This window comes from Pleurodeles waltl, chromosome 6 (assembly GCF_031143425.1).
Source record: "Pleurodeles waltl isolate 20211129_DDA chromosome 6, aPleWal1.hap1.20221129, whole genome shotgun sequence".
In the NCBI taxonomy this organism is placed as follows: Eukaryota; Metazoa; Chordata; class Amphibia; order Caudata; family Salamandridae; genus Pleurodeles; species Pleurodeles waltl.
The window spans coordinates 1,525,419,084-1,525,440,981 of NC_090445.1; the positions used below are offsets into that span (position 1 = coordinate 1,525,419,084).

A 21,898-nucleotide genomic window follows, 5' to 3' on the forward strand; every position below is an offset into this window, starting at 1 on the left:
CTTTCTCTTACTATTTCACATTCGCTTCACCTCACTTGACTGTAGTTAATTTCTAATCAGGTATTTAACCACCCTCTCATGATCTTCCATGATGCTTCTTGCTTTCAGCAGCTTGCTTGCATTTTATTTCACCACAAAAATTGTAATCAACCACACAGATGCTCATCTGTCTCTCGCATCCCAAAGCTTAAACCAATCACTCTTTGTAATATCAATCTCTCTCACCCAAAATTCTGAGCTCTCTCATTTTCTTAAACGTGCCATTCTAGTGCAACCCCTTTCCTTGAGATACTCTAGTTCTTTTTCTGATCCCCTCTTCCATTCTATTCTGACTGCCAACAAGACCCTACATTCAACTCACCTCTTTGGTCCGGTTTGTGGTCGAATATTTACACTCACACCCTTATTCCTCACTAGAGCCTTCAATTACTGCTGACATCTGGCCTACCTACTTTATTCCTTGTTTCTCTAAACGTGTCAAGTGTCTTGTTCACTTTCTTTATTTCTTGATGCTCTTTTCATGTACATCAATTCACCAAAATGCTAGGCGTAGTAAAAGTGCCCTCACTCATCCTTTGGCTACTGCGACAGCATAGGTTTTAGTCAAAACCCCTCAATAGGCTCCAATTTATTGTCACGAAGCTAAACCTGTAAAAAATAAAATAAAGGCTCTTATAGCCCTGGTTTCCTTCTGTTCCTGCTCCAACTTCCATGACCCCTGCGAGCAGGAGTTGTAGCTGCTACCCTACGAGACTGATACATATCTTCGTCTATGATTCCCTGCAATCAGGCTGCCGCTCTGCACTTCTGTTTGTCCCTGACCAGGCACCTCATCGCCTCCCTTTTCTATCCATAATTGTCATTTGTTCATCATCCTGTCACCTCTCTACTGTCTTCAGCCCAGCAAAGTCAGTATCATCTTTGATCCTGATAGGGCATACATTTAAGTGATGTCCCTTTTGTAGCAAAAGACATCAGACTATGATAAGTGTATTTTATGAATGTAAAGAGTGGAAAAACTAACGCAGAAAAGCTTCACTGACATGCATTTTAAATGTGCATTTATTTGTATTTCAAAGTTGGACATAGGTGCCTTTTGAATGCATATTACGTTGGAAGGTTAAAACTGGTGTCAATATGTAATTTAGACTCTAAACTAACAGTAGATGTAGAAACGATATTGATTTTTTTTGTGATTAATTAAAGATTAATGACTTTTAAAATATGTGCAAATGAGAAATAGTTCTCTGTTATACTTCATGTAATGCAATGACAAAGCCTTTTAATTTAAAATGAAATGTATTATTCATATTAATGAGGCCTTACTAATGCAACATTTATTAGTTTATTTTTTTCTATGTGGTTTATCAAATGTAATGTCATGATTTTTGTGTTAGCACAATTGTGGCCTTCAAAGCTTGAATTTTGCAGTCATGTAAAAGAATTGAATTATTTTTTAACGTGAAGCCTTCTTTCAGATTTCATTCCCATAAGAAACAAAGTCCTTTTTGTAATAAGTTCACTGTTAAAGAGTGGAAAATTGTACCCATTTGTCCTTGGTAACGTTATATTGCAGGAACATGGACTGAGATCGTATACCTTTGCTTCAAACCTGTTTGTAGTCACATGGAAAGGAGATTTTCCCATGACAGACTTTGGAAATGGTCAAACTGTTGCAACCTGGAGTCTGGCGATAATTTATCATTGGATGATGCCCATTTAATGTAACATGAACTTACATCTTTGACAAATCAAAACACTTTTTGTGAATTGATATTCCTAAGGACATTTTAATTTTGGTCAGTCTCAGTTTTGGTTAGCCCCAGAAGCTTTCCTAATGCTTGCAGATGCCTTGATGAACAGATGCTTTGCTGCTGATAATTCCTTGAGTGCTGTATCTCTTGGAGAGATATCTTCCTCTCTGCCATTGGTCATTGCCCCTTGAAATGCCCTTTTTGGTTAGAAACTCCATCAAGCTGACACTTTTCTTCCTTTTATTTTTATTTAGTTAATTATAGCCCAAGTTATTCTTTTTCTAAATTATTTTCATCCTTCTTTTTTTACTTTTTGTATTTTGCCCACATGTGTTCCTCCCCACACATGTATTTCCCTAATTTGGTTAGCTGTAGGACTGACCCGTGCCCAGCCAAAGATTATTGGTTCTGATAAAGTTGAATTGACTAATGATTGTAAATTCTGAGCACTGTGTAATTTCTGTATCACAGATATTCTCATTGACTTTATGTATTCTTCTTCTTGATTGCTTAATTTTATTCATGTTAGCTTGCCTGAATCTATTTTGATGCTTTGGGCAACCGTTGGTGCTTATGTATATTTATATTTTGGTTTTGCACATTGTCTACATGACTCTGAGCTTGTGCTTGCAATAAATCTTTTAACTTTATTCCCGATTGGAGTTCTCTTTCCGTGGCCACATTGGTCTTGGTGTATAATTTGTTAGGGTGGTGTTGAAATATTATTGATGGTTCACCACACATCTTTCTGGGTCCAATGGTCTTTAAACCTTGTTGCGCATTAGATTTCTGTGAAGGATGAAAATGCGTCCACAGATCTGGCAGCAGACTGTTTCGTCCCACAAGAGGGGGGACCATATTCTTGTTTAGTATTAGGGAGTTAGGATTGACTTCATGTCATTGACCAGACCAAAAATTGCCCACTCCATAATTTGGCCCATTGTCTGTTCCAGAGATTAATGAAGTCCCAGCGTTGTGACTACAAGTGATATGTTGTGTGAGCATAAATAGGGGTTTGCCCTTGTGATGCTTTTTGCCTGGAGACTGAGGTGAAGTGTGATGCTGTGAAGTGTTTTGCGGAGTCATCGTACTCAAAGTGATTGTGGCTCTTTGTGCTAAAAATTTACCACGGTTGTTGTTGTTGTTGACGGGTCCGTCTTAGCCTAAGATCCCAGGATCACACACAAGTGTAGAAGCCACTTGGTTAACTCATTGTCTGCAGTGAGGTACCTGTCATGAGACGTCGTCGATGGTGACACTAGTTTTTCCTTTGAGTGAGTGTGAGTTGTTGGTTGGGATTTAATGAATCCCGAGTGCACATGCAGGATTTATATCAACCGGAATGAGAATTGCTGGTCAAGTTTCACTCGTGCAATTGTAAAAGCCATGGTCTGAAGTATAGCCCATACAGCTTTCGCAGTGTTTGAGTTCCTACCCGTAGTCTGCAGGTAGGTTGTTGGTTTTTGCTCTCAAACTTTTGCATTAGGTGTGAGTGAGTGATTGTGTGAGAGACAATTGCGAAGTGACTGCAGCTGCTGAGAGAAGTAAGTGTGACATCATTCTTTCTCGTGCTGGTATAGTTTGGTTAGTGTGAAGCTGCGCTGGTATTGGTGGACAGTACCGTATTACTATTGGTTGAGAATAGCTTGCAAAAAGGATTGAGGGATTGTAATTATTTCCTGATTCGATTGAAAATCATTGTGGTTAATTTAATTTGAGTAAAAATTAAATGTTTCAAGGCATTAAAAAGTGCTCCTAGAGGAGATGTGTTTATTCCAGTTAGAGAGGGTGAAGAAGTACTACAGAGAGAACCCCAGCTTATGAGGTGGCATCAATAAAAGGAGTTACAGCATGCGTATGGCTTAAACAATGGTGTGAGGGTTCATTAGCTTTTTCTCATAATGGAACGTTTGACAGTGTTAAGACAATTTGAGCAGAGTAATGTGCAAATGAAAACCGCCTCCAAGACCTGACAATTTCAAGTCCTTAGTATTTGGGAACGTATTGCAAGACAGACATCAAAGACAACATTTGAGAATAGAATGCAGAAATCTATTAAGACATTAGCGGAAGCTAGATGGGATTAAGAACAAAAACTGTGGACAGCAGAGATATTAGATGCAGTGAGAATGTTTCCAGCTATTACAGAAGAAGGTGATGGGAGTACAACACCTAAGACTCAAAAGAAACAGACAGCAAGGCAGAGCAGACAGCAGAAGATAAAGGTAAAAAGATAGTCACATATGAGAGTGATTCGGAAAGTGAGTTCATAAATCAGCTTCTGATGAATCGTCCTCCACTGTATCATTCAGTTAAGGCAGAAACAAGTAGCGAAGCTTTACAGAATGTAGTCCCAAATATGCCAACTGCTCCAGTTACACAGATCCTGATTCAAACAGTTCCAGGTACACCTGCTAATTCAGTCAAACAAGTGCCCGTGGTTTTGCCACCAGTTCCGAGTGTTAATACAGCACATCCATTTCAAGTCCAGTTGTAAATCAAGCAATACCAAGCCCGGTTATGAATCAGGTAATGCCAAGTCCTAATGTGAATCAAACGGTACAGACACCTAATATGACTACACCTGTGCAGAATTTTAATCAGAATAAACCTATACCTATGAATGCACCAGTGCAACAATGTCAAATATTAACCCAAATCAGACAGGGCAGACTTTCAGTACTGTTGTTACAGGTCTAAGTATTGGAATGACAATTCTAGAGTAAGACAAATTTGATGGATTCCGATGCACTAAAAGTTCCTGTGACTATAGGCGCAGTTGTTCCTTGTATACTTCAGGTAATTATGAAAGTAATGTCCATCCAGTGAATCTTTCAGCAGTTCCTGAAACACCAGCTGCATCTACAGAGATATCACCAACTGGTATGCAGAGATTAGTTCATTCAAATAATTCAGAGATGGAGGCATCAGCTTCTTTTGGTCCACCTTTGACTGTTACACAAATTGCAGATCCTAACCAGATGTTAAATTAGGCAGGGCCAGTTCCTCATTCGAGGTTTCCTTAGAGATTCAACACGTTCTTACATGCCCACACCAGATCTGATTATGAGTGTACATTGCAGTACCCCTCAAGATGTGCCTCAGAGAAAAACTATTCGTTTGCAAAGTCTCGCAGCACAACAGTTGACAGATTGCTTAAACAATCTGAGCCCTCATGGTGCAAATGGTAATGTTAAATCAACAGAGACACCAGAGATAGACAGGACAGTGAATGTGCCCAGATTGAAATTAGAATTAAACAAATTAATTATGGAAACACTAGATGTGGCACAGTTGGAAACGTACACAGAAGATGAATTGCGATTAATGTGTAAGGATGTTATTCAACGTGTGGACAGACTTATGAGAAGTTAGCAGAATTGGATGAGAAATATTAAGTGGATTTAGAAAAAAGTCAAAACCTTTAAAGAGAAGTTACAGATTAGAGTTCAGCACCAAAAATATTTTTAACATGTCACCTGGAATGAGAAGGCACAGTAAGGAATTAATTACAAGCATTTAAACATAGGGTGCATTATCTAAATGGGAAGGCAGATGGGCAATGAAAAGAGATCAGAAGAAAGCAAAGCAGAATTTAGCTTCAACAGGAGCAAATCAAGCAGAGGTGTAACATAAAAATGATGCCTATGAAAGAAATATGAGGTGGAGGTTATCTGCATGTTCTCTGGAGTAGGAGTGATATACTGTCATTCACAAATGATTACCCGAGATTGGGAGAAAAGCCAGTGGAGTAGTAGAAGCAGACGGAAAGGTTTGTGAAACTTTCAAAATACCTGTGGGAAGATTTGAATATGTTTTTTGACACTGTGGTTACAACTGACTTGTGGACTGAGTGCAAAATAAGTGCTGATTGGCCTGAGCATGAACTTACGAGAAATCCAGTAGCAGGTGTTCCATTTGAAGAGGTGATGAAAAGGTATTATAAGGTAATTTAATTCCTGAACAACAAAGTGTCTTCAAAAGTTATTGATTGGCAGAGAATTGACAGGACAGCAGAGGAAACCAACTAGTCTATCCATGCATATTATGAGAGATTGTTGCAAGCTTTCAAACCTCATACCTGTCCAGAGAGCAGAGAGTCGAAAAATATGGGTAATTTTGTATTTATGCTTGTGCAAGGATTACCGCCAGATATTAGTGCAAAAATTCAGCAGCATTTGATTTGTTGGCAGAACAGCCCCACTGATGAGTTACTGCAGTATGCAAGGTACCGTAGCAATGAAATTGAACTGAATCAGAAAAAAGTTGAGGGAAAAGTTGTTGGTGATGCAACTGAAGGCTGCAAATAGAGGAAGTCATAGCCCACCAATGACAGTAAATACAAATGGAATGCAAGGTAGGCAACATCAGGTTAGCAATGTGGTTCAGCCTAGATATAGAGGACATGGTGTTCAGGTAGATCAGAGTGGAAACTTGGTCGACATTCAGTCATTGAAGAAAACAAATTCATGTCATGCTTGCAGAAGTTTTGGTCAATGGCGGAGGGAATGTCCCTATAATAATGTGAATAGTTTGGTACAGTATGCTGGAGTTGCTCAGACTCAAGGTAATAATCAGGTTCAAATTCAAAGAGTCCAAAGACCCCGAATTCCGAATGTACAAGTGTCCCAGGTACAACAGATGCAGGTACCACAAGCCCCGATGACACAGCAGCAGGTGATTGTTCATCACAAAACATGAAAAACATGGCAAATGTAAACCTGAATCAATTGGCAAATGCAAACGTGAACCAGATAGCATCACAATTTCATTTAATTGATTTGAGTGATAAGGAATTCTTAGAAACATTTCACAGTGATAGTTCTGATGATGATGATTGCATGTTAGCTGCATGTTTAGAGGTAGATTAACGTTGTCCCTTTGTAAATGCCAATGTTATGGAACACAATGTGCCATTCTTAGTTGACACTGGAGCCAAAGGTTCTACTCTCAGGACAGCAAAAGTGCCAGACATGTCCTTATCAGGAAGAAGAATTCAGGTTGTAGGAGTAGCAAATAAGCAATGGACAAATCCTGTTACAGAACATGTTCCAGTAAAAAATAGGTTCATTTGAACATAAGCACCAGTTTGTGGTTTGCAGTTAGACCAGCAAATCTGTTTGGATGTGACCTGTTGTGTAAGCTAAACTGTTCCGTAGGCTGCACACCCAAATGAATAGAAATACCAATAAATGAGGAAGAAGATTGTAAAATTGTAGAACAATACCCACTTGTCTTGTTACAGCCAGTGATGACATGTAATGATTTGCCCAAAGAACTGCAGGAGACAGTTCTACCTGAAGTCTGGGATTTTTGATGAAAGAATATAGGCCTCATAAAAGGAGCTGAGCCAGTCAAAATAACAGTGAATAACACCCTTGAATGAAAGCGTGATTGAGCAAGGTATTCTAAAGGAAATTGTGAGGAGCCTTTGTAATTCCTCTATTTTAGAATTGTGGAAGCCAAATGGAAAATACTGCGTAAATCAGGATTTGAGAAAAGTGAACAAAACTGACGTTCCATGTTGTCAGGTGATACAGAATCCAGCAGTGATTTTGTTTCAGATCCTGTGTGAAGCAGAGCGGTTTACAGTCATTGATCTGTGCCAGGCTTTATTTTCCATTCCTTTGTATAAGGAAAGACAATTCCTCTTTACTTTTAAATTTGGTCGTATTTCAACATGGTGTTGTACTCCACAGGGGTATACGGAATCACCATCAATCTTTAATCAGATTTTGAAGAAGAATTTAAATTCCTTTAAAATGCCCTATCATTCAGTTTCAGGGCAGTATATTGACAACCTTTTGGTTGTGTCAAATAATCGGGAAACATGCAGAAGATATACCATAGCTCTCTTGAATCTATCTTAGGAGAAAATGGGCATAATGTTTGCCCTGCAAAGTTGCAGTACTGTAAAAAGGAAGTCCGAAACCTAGGTCACCACATAGAGAAAGGGGGAAGGAAGTTGTCCCAAGAGAGGATTTTAGCAATCATGCAGATTAATCCCCCAGTTACTCAGAGAGAAGTCAGAATGTTTCTGGGAATGGTTGGCTACGGCCGCCAATAGATTCTGAATTTTTCCCTTTTGTCGAACGCTTCCAAAGGTTGACACACAAGGATGTGTCTGATCCGGTACCAATTAATGACGAATGCATGTGTGCCTTCACTGAGCTGAGAGGAAGCTTGTGCTGAGCCCCAGCTCTGCAAAATCCTGTTTACAACTAAAGTTTTTCTCGTTTTTGCTGTGAGAGGCATGGGTGTGCTTTCTCAGTTTTGGCACAGTTACCAGGAAATACAAACAAGCCTGTGGATATTTTTCAGCCACATCTGATCCCGTAGCTGCAGCGTTGCCTGGCTGTCTAAGAGCCGTGGCTGCATTAAGCGTCAGTACAGAACAGTGCAAAAGCATTTTGAATGTGCATTTATTTGTATTTCAAAGTTCGACATAGGTGCCTATTGAATTTAATCATGTTAGAAGTTTAACATGTAATTCAGACTCTAAGCTAACAGTACATGTAGAAACAATATTGAATTTCTTGAGATTAATTCAAGATTGATGACTTTTAAAATATTTGCAAATGTGAAAAATGCAGTTCTCTGTTACACTTAATGTAATGCAATGACAAAGCCTTTTAGTTTAAAATGAAATGTATTATTGATATTCAACAATCGAGTAACTTTCCACCAACAAGCCAGAGAACTCTATTGCAGATCCCTCAGCCTGGCAGCTACCCAGCGCATCCACCTAGCTAACAACGGAGGACGCTCCTTCTCCCACCTGGCGGCTAAGACCTGGAACACCCTCCCCTTGCACCTCAGATCCTGACCATTGCTCCAACAGTTCAGGAAGGACTTCAAGAACTGGATGTTCAACCAACAGGAAGCATGATCCCGCTGCATGACCCCTCAAGATCCTCACAGGAGAAGGAGACGTACTACACAAATCCTGATTGATTGTTTTATTGAATGGGGCCTTACAAATACTAAATGTATTTGTTTATATTTTATATGTGTTTGATTAAAAGTATTATTAAATGTAATGTCATGAGTTTTGTGTTAGCATAATTGTGGCTTATAGAGCTTGCATTTTGCAGTCATGTAAAAGTATTGAATTATTTATTCCTAACATGATGTCTTCTTTCAGATTTCGTTCCCATGAGAAGCAAAGTCCTTTTTGTAATAAGTTATTGTTAAAGCGTGGAAAGTTGTGCCCATATGTCCTTGATAACGGTATAATGCAGGACATGGACTTAGATCGTATACATTTGTTTCAAACCTGTTTGGAGTCACACAAAAAAGGGAGATGTTCCCATGACAGACTTGGTAAACGGTTGAACTGTTGCTACCTGTAGCCCGGTGATAATTTATGATTGGATGATACCCATTTAACGTAACATGAACTGACATCTTTGACAAATGAGAACACTTTTTGTGAATTGATATTCCAATGGATGTTCGAAGGTTCAAACATTGGTAAGTCTCAGTCTCGGTCGGTCCTGGTGCTTTCCTGATGCATGCAGATGCCTTACCTACCAGATGCTTTGCTGATGAAGTTTCCCTGAATGCTATATCCCTTGGAGAGGTTTCTTTCTCTCTGCCATTGGTTATTGCCCCTTGAAATGCCCTTTTATGTTAAAAACGCCACTATGCTGATGCATTTCTTCCTTTTATTTTTAGTTAGTGACTAAAGCCAGTTATTCTTTTTCAAAATTATTTTTGTCTTTTTATTTTTTTACTTTTTGTATTTTGACCGCAAGTGTTCCTCCCCACACATCTATTTCCCTACTTTGGTTAGCTGTAGGATTGACCTGTGCTCGGCCAAAGATTATTGACTCTAATAAGGTTGAATTGACTAATGAGTGTAAATTCTAACCACCATATAATTTCATATTGCACATATTCTTATTTACTTTATGTACTATTCTCCTTGAATGCTTAGTTTTATTGAAGTTAGTTCGCCTGAATCTATTTTGTCACCTTGGGGAACCCTTGGTGTGTCATGCATCTTTATAATTTGGTTTTGCACAATGTCTACATGACTTTGTGCTTGTTTGTAATAAATCTTTTAACTTTATTCCTGATTGGAGTTTTCCTTCTGTGGCCACGGCCATGATGTCTAATTGTTGGGGTAGTATTGAAATCCTGTTGATGGTTCACCACGCATCTTTCTGGGGCCAAAAGGCCTTCGACCTCATTGCACATTTGATTGCTGCGAAGGATGTAAAATGCATCCACAGATCCTCGTATCTGCAGACCCCAATTCTGTCACAAATAGGAAATCGGCTCTTTGTTCATTTCTTTAGCCTGAAATAAAACATCTTATTCTGACTTCTAATCTTCTCATGTCTTGCTTATTGCTGCTTTTTTGGTCTTCCTGTTTTTGTTCTTTCGACCCTGGTGTCTATTTTTAATGTGTCTGTTGTCTGATCTTCATACCCCATTTTTCAGCTGAAAACAGTCAAATATTTTCTCCAGGTCTTGTTGGTTGGTGGGAGCATAAAGCAATTTCATAAGTGAAACAGCATGTTCTTCCAACTAGCCCAGGAGTCTATATACCAGGACTGCCATGGTCAGAGCAGACTCTGTGTCTCCCTGCTTATCCAGGTGCAGTCATGGACAGGTTGTCAAGACCGAACTCATGGGAGGGTGGTGTGAAGGATGGCACTAGACACAGTAAGATTTATCACAACCCCTTCTTGGGCCTTCCAGCTTATCTGATTTTCTGTCTTCAGCTGATACAAAATGTAGCATCCCAATCATTGGTTGGTCTACAATGCAGGACACCGATATCTCATAAAGTTGCATTGACAGCCGTTGGCTAAGCACTACTTATTTTAAGAGTGTCTATCTGTGAGAAGCTCTTTCTGGACAGAGGTCCCATATTTCTTCAAAGAGCCTTTTCTTTCCATCAACCAGCACAAGCTCTTCGCAGGGGGTACATAACTGGAAGTGAGTGTATCGAACATCTTGCCAGCACCACCACTCTTTTTCATGTAGAGGGGAAAAACAGTGGAATGCTGTCTCACTTTTCATCCAGAAAAAATCCAAGTATCCTGGGTTCTGTAATAGTCAAAAACATGGCTTTTTACCCGGTATTCTTGCCTCTACATGCTATTGTTTGTTTTTTTCCAGAGCCAACACACCCTGACGAGTATTCGTGCACATTATACATAAAAAAATATATATAAAACCAATGTCACTAAAATGAATAAATAAAGTTGCCCACTTGGAGATAGTAACTTTAAAAAATGCAGTGGTGACTAGGGAATATTGAGAGTAGTGGTGGGTAATTATCCACTGCTAATATGTGCATGTCATCAAAGCAAAGTGAGCCCAGCTCCTTCCCAAAGTACGCATGCACATTCCACCAAGGCTTTCCATGGGCAATGCATCATCTTCTTGTCTCCTGCCTGGCTTTGGCTGCTTCTGATTAGAAATACTGACACACTGAAGAACTACAGTGGTGTAGTGACTTAGATGGCTGTCTGTGCTCAAGGTGCAGTAGCATTGAGCCATCCAGCACAGTGCTTTATTTGTAAAACAATAAGTGCAAGGGCCTTCTTCAGGAGGCCACCTCAGCTTGTGCTGTCAATAACATACCTACTAATGAACACACGACTACAAGTCTGACAATTCATACTGTTCGAGGCCCCCAAAGCTATAAGAATGATTTGGATGGCAGCTATTAGTTGTTTAAAGTATAATGAGTTAACAAACAACTGTTCTGCTCATATTTAATCACACAAACAGTGCCACCATATGACAGCTTTCATGAGTGCAGGTGTTGACAATTAAGTGCCAGTACCAAGCACCGGAAACCACTGGCTCAAATTAAGCACTGGACCAACAATAGAGACAAGAAGCCTACACAGGAGATATTCCCCAAATCCTTTGAATACTTAAAAAGTGCTAGATCAATGTACAAGCCATTGAGCTAACAAAGTCAAGCAGTTACGATCAGTGCCACAAGGAGAACTGCCTAAGGCTCTCTGATGTAGAGCTGCCCAAACGCACAGCCTAGAAGCCTACACCGAAAAAAGAATCCTGAGTTTCCTCATGGTAGAAACGGACTTGCAGACCATTGGTGGAACAGATGGGACTATAATGAACAGATTCTCTGACCGCTTGCATTAATGGTATAATTGAACACTTTTACAACCTTCAAAGCCCTGCCAAACTTAGATGCACCTTTCCTCACAAAACCTGGCTCACGCACCTTTACCCAATCACCAACCGAAAAACTAGGTTCCCTCACCTTCCACTTGTCATCATATCTCTTCTTAAATTTCTCTTGTTTCCCCCTCACCCTTTCTCTAACTTCCTCCACTGAGATATCGTCCCAGTCCTTACTCAGTTTCTTCTTAAACCACCACGGACACAATTTAGACACAGGATGTCTTCCTTTCAGTAATTTGAATGGACTCACTTCCGTGGTACTTTGCGGGGTAATGCGATAATACCACAACTTCTCCCTTAATTTCTCTTTCCACATTCCCCCAAATCCTCTTGCCCAGCAAATACTATCCTTAAGAACTCGATTGAATCTCTCTACTTGACCATTCCCTTGAGGATCATACAGAGGTGTAGTAACATGTTTGATATTACTATATTTAAAAAAACTTTGCATTTCACCAGAAGTCAGTTGGACGCCATTATCCGAAATCAACACCTCCGGATATCCTTCCCTAGAAAACACCTCCTTGAAAAACTCAATAATAGTTGCAGATGTCACTTGAGCAACCAACTTCACCTCTGGCCATTTGGAAAAATAGTCAATTAACACCAAAGCATAACGTGTATCTGTTGGAAGAGAAAAAAATGGGGCAGAAACATCAAAACCTAACTTCTGCCACGGACAATTCGGCCAGGGAATAGGTTCAAGGGGAGCAGGTACTGTTCTCAGCATTTTCTCCGCATTTACACACACACAACACTCCCTCACAACCCGATCTGCCATTTTGTCTAAACCAGGCCACCAAAAACAAGTGCGTATCAATCTTTTCATAGAAGACATTCCAGGATGACCACGATGTGCCAGTTTCAAAATCACATCTCGCATACCCTTGGGTGGAATGCACTTCCCATTCTTAAACAACAACCCACTCTCTATATGCAATTCATCCCTAACTTTACCATATGGTTCTAACTCAGCAGCTATACAATTCCTTCCTGGCCAACCGTCCCTCACATATCTCTTAACCTCTTGGAAAACTAAATCCTCCTCATCACACTTCATCCACTCATCTTCATGTATACTACCAAACTCGGCAGACATGTATCCAGACACAGAAGATACCACATCCCTTTCCACAATACTCACACCTTTCCCTTCATCCTGTGGAAGACGCAACAAACAATCCGCTACAGCATTACTTCTACCCGGCACATACTCCATTTTAAAACAATACTCTTGCAACCTGGAAACAAATCTGGCAATATGGGCAGTGGCATTCCAACCTCCCCCAGGAGATAAAATACCTACTAAAGGCTTATGATCTGTCTGCAGAATGAAATTGGACCCCCAAATATAGTCTCGAAAGTGCTCCACAGCCCAAATGCATGCTAGCAATTCCTTCTCAATTACTGCATACCTTCTTTCTGCATCCGTCAATGTGCGAGAAGCAAACGTAACATTCCATTTGTCTCTCCCACATCTCTGAGATAAAACCCCACCAATCCCATACATGCTTGCATCAACAGTAACTATGCATTGTGCCCCCACACAAAAAGGTCTCAAAGTAGGCGCCTGTATTATCTCTTTCTTAATCCTCTCAAATGCATTACTCTGTTTTTCTGTCCATACATATTGGACTCCTTTTCGCGTAAGCTCCCTCAAAGGCTCCATTTTTGTAGCAAAATTCTCAATAAATTTGCTATAATACTCACACAAGCCAGTGAATGATAATAATTTTTCACGATCATCAGGAGCAGGAGCATTTACTATTGCTTCCACTAGGGATCGTTTTGGTACAACACCTTCTCCCGAAATTGTATGACCTAGGTACTCAACAGATTTCAAGAAGAATTTGCACTTCTTCTCCCTTAAAGTCAAACCATTCACACTCAACACTTTACAAACATTTTCTACATGCAGTTTGTGTTCAACTTCATCTTTTGAGAAAATTAAAACATCATCCTGGAAACACTTCACATATTTGTCCATGTCTTTAAACAAATGAAACTTCGCTCTCTGGAAGACTGACGCTGCTGACGCCAATCCAAACGGCATCCTCTTAAATTGGTATAACCCTTGCGGGGTGATAAACGCCGTGAGATGTCTAGAATCTTCCGTTAATTCAATTTGGTGATACGCCGATCTCAAATCCAATGTGGAAAAAATATTCGCCCCCTCCAACATACTAATGACCTCATTTATCTTGGGTAAAGGATGGCAATTCACAATGATGTTAACATTTACAGCTCTCAAATCCACACACAGTCTCAAAGAATTGTCAGATTTTGGTGCTAAAACGATCGGAGAAACCCACTCAGAGGATTCAATCTCTTCTATCACACCCTCATTCACCATATCTGACAAGATCTTCTTTAATTCATCTCTGACACTAATGGGAACATTCCCAAGTTTCTGAATTACAGGTTTGGCATTAGCCTTGACTTTAATTCTGTGGCTGTAGTTGATCAATATACCCAATTTACTAGTGAAAACTTAGAAGTAATCCACTCTGTTGCCTCCCTGGACTCTATCACTAATACAGGCTCACTACACCGGGGATTCAAAATTACACCCAATTTTCCTTGGTCCCTCCATCCTAGGACATTAACCCCCTTAACTGCAACATACAATTTAATATTGTCACGTCTCTCTTTAAAAGTGATTCCAGTTTCAACAAAACCAGTCACATCAATAGTCCTCCCTTCAAAACTTTCAGCAATAATATCTGGTTCCTTCAAATCGGTCAATTCCCAAATTCCCTCAAAGACTTGCTTAAAATAATATTGTGTAACAATTGTCCAAGGTGACCCCGAGTCTGCCATTAACTCCAGCCTCCTCCCAGCGATTTGTACCTCACATCTAGGTCGTTTTATCTGTTCGCACCGTATTTCATCCCCATGCTTGAGTGACAACACCATGCCCTTTTGCTCATTATCACCCTTCAGCCAATCATGACCATCTTTACCACTACTAACACACGCCATCTTCCCTTTGGCTACATAGTTACTTTTCTTGAAATCTTTACATACCCGAGCAAAATGTCCCAACCTTCCACATTTCATACATTCTTTTCCAACTGCCGGACATTGGGGCGACGATGCAAGATGGTTCACACTACCACAACGGAAACAGGATAGTTTCTCCATCCTATCTTGTCTCACCCATTTCTTACCCACATTCTTGAAACCAGGATTACCACTCGAATTACTACCCATCATTGCACCCACCACCTCAGATTCTATATTATTAACTTTATCGACATCCTGTACAGATCTCATCCACTTCTCAGATTGCTCTAGAGCTTTCGCAGTAGAGATTACATCTTGCAATTTAGGATCCCCCATAACCCACAGATGTTCTTGGATCTTCCTGCTTTTCACATGCACTATAATTTGATCCCGAATCATCTCATCAGTCATATCACCAAAATTGCAATGTATAGATAATCCTCGTAGTGCTGTTAAAAACTCATCAAATGTCTCATCAGAATGCTGTGCCCTAGTATAAAACTTGGATCTATTTAATGCCAGACTTGCAGTAGGTTTGAATCTCTTCTCCAATCTCATTAGCGCTTCCTTGAAAACGTCCACTTCTCCCTCCGTATGATCTGGTAACAGTACTGGTGGTAAAGTTCTGAAAACCATCTGCCCCTCGGAGCCTAAACAATGTAATAAAATATTTTTTTTCCTATCTTGTGACATTTCGTCATCATCAATAGCTTTCATATAAGTCAAAAACTCTTCCTTCCACCTAGTCCAATGCAATGGTGGTTCTCCCTTGTTCTGTAAAAACTTTGCAGGAGGTTCAAACTGCATCTTTTCTCCCTTTTCCTTTTAATAAGTATACTTATATATAAAAAGGGGGAAGAAAAAAAAAATATGAAAAAATAAAAAATAAATAAAAAGAAATTTATGTAAGTGACTTTAGTTGTTCATAAAGTTAATGAATATTTGTCACAAAGATGTTCCTTTTCCGCATTTTTCCTTTAAAGACCTTCTTTAGTGACAATAATAGAAGAAACCATCCGATAGTCCTCTGTTTATGTCTAGAAGACAAAGTCCCGGCTCCGCCCAGAACAATATGCAGAGAACAGCACAGACGGCAGGAACAGCAAGAAACAGGTGTACTCCAACACAGGGCTGCACAAACAAGTAAGGTATATTGCTAATGTAATCCTCATGTAATCCTCAACACAGCAGTCTTCCACTTAAATTCAATCCGGTACGATGCGAAGATTCGCTACTGCGCGTAGAGCACAGAATGTACAGCACGCTCTAGGATCCAGAAAAGGATGTCGCGCGGCGCGTTGTTTAAATTAGGCCGCGTGACCAAACCCACAACGGCAGTTCAAACTGGCAGGCAAAGGCAGCGAAGAAGGAGGAACAGAAAGCACTAAAATAAAATAAAAACTGAAAGCCCACCTTCACTGCCGTGCCTCCATATCGCGCACTCGTTCAATTCATGTGTTTCCTTTTGTTGAAATTGCGTGAAGTACTACTCCTTCACCTCCTCCGTAGTGTGCGCCTGGAGTACATCCTGTCAAACCTTTAAAAGTCCACTACTTCTTTCATTGAATCTTCCTTTCCCTCGTCGCCAAAATGTAAAGATGAGGACACACGTAATCTTGTATTTCTTAAGTTTATTTTCTCAAGCTGGTCCACACATCCTTTCTCAACCGTCTCCCATATCAGAATGCCTCAACCTCCAACCCCCAGGTTCCATCTGCCCACATTCTACATTCCACCCCTCAACCTTCCACTATACTTAAACATACAATACCACGCTTCAAGATGAGGACACCCTGCGACTCATTCCTTCAGCACTATGAGTCTACACATCACTAGCTACTCACCCGTTTCATCTGGCTCGATGTGTAATCTAGCTGAATTTCCAGCTGCTCCTGTTGTCATCATTCTGATATCAACTGCACCAGTTGATGGGGTGCTGCTGTGCACCACCACCACTTCATCTTCGGTCCTAGTGCATCTGTTGATTATTTATATGTGTTCACTCGATCGCTGTGGGTGGTGCCTTGCTAGGTCACAGAGTACTCTCAAACTTTTGTTGTGTGTGGGGGTAATGCTGCTGTCATTGTGGGCAGCCTCCCCGTTCGTTATGTTTTATTGTTTCCTAGTTGCTGCGTGCCACATCATGCCTTCACTACATTTAAGTGACTACATTATTATTATTTTTTGTTCATATTTGTACTAGTCTTTCCAACTGTGTCAGTCAGTCAAGAAAATGATTAATGAGAACGTTGGTCCTTAAACACATATCATATACAAACATATCAGCTTTTATAAAAACACGCTCTTAATAACGCAATAAAAATGTAAACAATCCCTGGTTAAAATATCATAACACCCAAATACCTTGAAATGTACCTAAAACATACCCCATCTTCATATCATCACCATAATCCTAATGCGTTCCTACTGAAACCTCATAAACACAACCTCATAAATACCTAAAAATTACAAAGTTATATACACCTAAAAACGTCTGTTGTCGGCAATCATAAACCTTACAATAGCACATGCTACAGCCAAAAGGCACATTTCAGTTAAAAGTTCTGCAGCTTATACATGGTTCCTAACTCCATTTTGAAAGGATTGGACATAGTAATATTTTTGGTCAATGCCTGCAAACAATCCAATAAAATATGCACAATATCGCGTTTGATACCTAAACCGCATGTACAGTTCCCCCCAGAATCGATCATAGCCACTATTATTTTATCATTTATAAAACACTGATTAATTCCAGTCCTTAATCTCAACAATTTGCTTCTAAGCCCATGGTTCGGTAATGCATCCATGTATGGGTACCATGATTCCTTTTGCCACAAACAAAACATAAAATTGACTGATGCTTTCCGTTCGAGGTACTGTCGATCATAATCTCGAGACAGTTAATTGCCCAGTATCCTGAGTTCACTCTTTGCAATTTGAAAATTTTGCAGGCACAACTTGACTCTCGTGTTCTTACAAACGTTTTCTAAATGTTTCCTAACCCCTTTTGTCCATTTCAGTTCACTTAGCAATATTTCATTCTTACACCATTGGGAGACCTTCTGCCCCTCTTCAGTACTCAGGCGCTGCCAAAATCATAACGCCTTACAAGCCGATATGCTCCATGATACCATATCAGTCTCCAGTCTTATAGCATGGATCATAGAAGACCCAGTCAGGGACAACAAATGTTTTAAACATTTCCCCTATTCAACGTCCCACCCACTTTTTCCACTCATATATAGCAATTCGGCTCCACACAGGAATAGTAAAGGTATCATGGCCTCATAGGCTTTCAGGACGAGCCTATCTGACATCTTGCCATAGTCTTTATTACATTTTTTAAGCCATTCACAGAGGCAAGAGCCTTTACTCTCAATGATTCCAAGTGAAAATTCCATTTTAGGGACTTCTCGAACCAGACATCTGAATACTTATATTCCTTAACTATTTCCCGTTTAGTAGAACCCAAATGGCAACTAAATTTTGTTTTACCAAAGCTCAATACCTTTGTTTTCTCCATATTTAATACTAGTAGTTTATAACTACAATATTCCATGGCACATCCAACTTTCTTTTCAGACCTATCTCTGTCTGACCTAAGATTACGAGACTAACTGCATACAAAAGACATGGTATGTGTTTGCCATCTATTCTGGGACTGATTCCCCAAAGCACCCCCAGAACAGATGGCAAATAGGCTATGAATAGGGAAAAGAGTAGGGGGGCCAAGACTGTCTCAATCCATTTTCAATATTTTCTTCGTCAATGACCCCCCCTCAATGTCCGTAACAATCTGAACCCAATTATATCTATATAGCTCCTGGATTATCGCTAGGAGGCCCTTTGGTATCTCCCACTTAATCTGCGCCGCCCACAAATGATTCCGATCCACAAGATCCAATGCCACCCAGAAGTGAACGAAGCAGCAAAAACAAACTCCCTCTGTGCACCAAAGACTTCCACACAGTGGGCCAAAAAGAGATACAATGATCAATGGAGGAGTGACCTTCCTTGAAGCCCCCCTGTTCAGCGGGCACAATATAATTTGCTCCGGCCCATTTCTTAAGCCTTTCCTGAATTATTTTTGCAAAACATTTCTCCTACACCTAAAAGATTAATCATCTATAATATTTCGGGGCTTTTATATCTCCTTGTTTATGAATGGGTCTTATAATCACCCCTCTCCAGTTTTCTGGGATCACACCCGGCTATTATTACTGTTAAAAAATGTTTGGAGATGATAGTGCTCATCAACCTTCCAGGAGAACTACAGCTACATAACTGAACTTTTGCCAGCCAGCTTGCTCTGATCCTTTGAGAAGTCTTACCTCCAAGTAATTCTGGACTCCAAGTAGTGCTTGCGTTGCTGGTGTCGCCATTACACCACTGCAATAAAAATGCAGACAAATGATTAACAATACTCACATCATAACAGCATCACTCAAGGCTAGAAATGTGGAATGGCTTCAGTCAATGCTGCACCACACATATCCAAGATTACTCATCTACAACCAGAGCTAGCCAAGACAGCCTGAATCATGAGACAAAGAAGAGTGATGCACAATAAAGGTTTAGTGTCATGGGACAAGTAACACAACACAGGACTCCAGGAAATCAACAACCAGTGCTTCATAACAAATCCAGAATCTTTTGACAACACACTTCACACAGTCCCCAAGGATGATGTCACAATAAACATTGCTGCACAAGACTGGATTCCGAAGTAACACCCAATCCGGCACAATGTAGGAACATTGCATCTTGGGAAAGAAAATGGAAGTTCCACACACACATTCTAGAATCATGGAGTAAGCCACAAAACTGCTTTCCACAAATCTAGGACTGCATAAGATGCTGCTAAAAACAAGGATGATTGAAAAAGCTGTAGTGCTTCACACGATGGGGCTCAGCCTACTATAATAGGATACAAGGCCGTGTGGAGGACCAAGGGATCATGGGAAGATAGGTAATGCAGTGCAGCACATTACGGAAAATAACACACAATTCTGCACATTTCAGGACTTCATGATCTAAGGACAACACACAATGGTACAAATCAAAGAATTGCAGGAACATGGGGCAATATGGATGCCTTGATGCACAGGAAACAAGGATCCTGGGACAACATAGAACATTACACATCAGGCTCAAGAGTAATGGCCCAGCACACAGTGCTGAACACCACAGAAGTTTTAATCCCACAACAACACACAACACTGCACAACAAACATCCAGGCTCATGGGTTAACACATAATGGTCTACAGTACAAATCCTATTTCCAAGAACAATGTTTGATATTCCATTGTCAACAACAGGACACCAGAGCACCCAATAAACCTTCAACTGAAAAAAACAACATAGGTATACCCCTGTGCAAATTAAGTTACTGAAACTCAGTGAAAGTGTTATGACTTGTTTAGGGAAAAAGGCAACATATTGTGCTGTTACTGGTGTTACTATAAAACTGGGATATTAGGTAAAGGGTGGAGGACAAGGAGAAAAAACATTCCCCTAGACAAGTATGCTTGAAATGGGTGCAGCTATGGGGAGATTAGGCACAGGGCAGAGGAAAAAACAAACAAGCACAGAGAAAGAGGCATTAGGAATATGGACAGACTACACAAAAGAGACTAGTTGGTAGACAGTGCTTAATTTGTGCTTGTTGTTTCCGGTGCTGAGCACCAGCACTTATTTTTGAGGGCCGGCGCTTAGTTTTCTGCCTCAAGAATTTGCAGCGAGCAAAAGACATGTTTGGGAAAGACGGAGGAAGAGAAAAACGAAAAAGCGCTACAATGAGGGAAAGTAGAAAGCTGCAGGTGTGAGCTGAAGGGGCAGGGAGTGGCTTTAAAAGGATTGAAGAGGTCCGAGATGGCTTCGGGATTATCCTGCCTCAGTATTCCGTGTTCGCACATTTAATTGCAGCAGCCGGGTGTTTAAGAGGAGGGCTTTGGGTACCAGCACCTTTTTATTCACAAATTAAGCACTGTTGGTAGAACAACAATATTGAGACACAGTAGTATCTGATTTGGGTCACAAGGAAACGCAGGCAAACAGATAACACAGTGGGGATTTCTTCAAGTATAGCACATTACACAAAATACCTTTTACAATATGCATGTTGTGTCAGCAATCTGCATCTACGGGGCAAAACATCAACAAACGGATATGCTTGCTAGATAAGCAGTTTCATATAAAAATACGGTCTTAAAAAACAGAAGATTGCAGAGAAGCAATGGAGATTGACCCAAAAATTGTGATTAGTAGGAATCAGGGTATATGTAAAACCTGCTGTTCCATAACTGAGGAGATGCCGATTAGGAGTCAACAAGAGTGAGCTTGGCCAGGAAAAGAGAAGGCAGCATAACTGCACATGTAGAGAATGAGAATTTTCTCATTGACGTTTGGAAGCATGCTTTTGTGTAGGGAACCAGGGATCACATTTGTAGAGGGAGCCTCATGAGGGTGCAAAATTTAAAGACAGGTAGATCTGTTCTTGTGCCAAACATGCTGTCTCTGATAAGAAACTCGTTCCGGGAGTGATTATAATGGGAAGTACTGTATTCGGTCATTGTGCAATGTGCCGTTGGTGGTGGTATGTTGTGCAGATGAAAAACCCTTGAGTACCCTCCTGCGGCGTTGCTCAGAAGGGACCCCCGTTGCGCACGCACATGGGGCACAGACAGCCGCATGTTCAGAGCACAGACATGCAACAACTGCGCAGGCTCAGAGACACTGCTACTGCGTATGCTCAAAGCACTTGCAACGCTACAATGGCAGGCCCTCAAACATGAGTGGGAAAATATCTTTAAAGTACGTCCAATATGAGATTCATACGCTTGCATGGAACATGGACACAAACTCGAAAACATGCAGGGAACGATCTGTGCAAGTTACGTGCGCATGCACAGAGTACAGATGAAAGTGAATAATAGAAGATCCACCCACCTAAGCAGAT

General features: G+C 40.4%; 1 protein-coding gene across 2 annotated transcripts in view; it reads right to left on the minus strand.

Annotated features, from left to right (window-relative positions):
- Window positions 1-21,898, minus strand: part of PUSL1 (pseudouridine synthase like 1) — a 433,096-nt gene that overhangs the window by 291,853 nt on the left and 119,345 nt on the right. For both annotated transcript variants that reach the window (XM_069241083.1, XM_069241082.1), the window contains exon 2: window positions 19,271-19,328. In XM_069241083.1, the coding sequence (XP_069097184.1) occupies window positions 19,271-19,321 (51 nt within the window). In that variant the 5' untranslated portion in view covers window positions 19,322-19,328. The remainder of the gene's footprint in view (window positions 1-19,270; window positions 19,329-21,898) is intronic.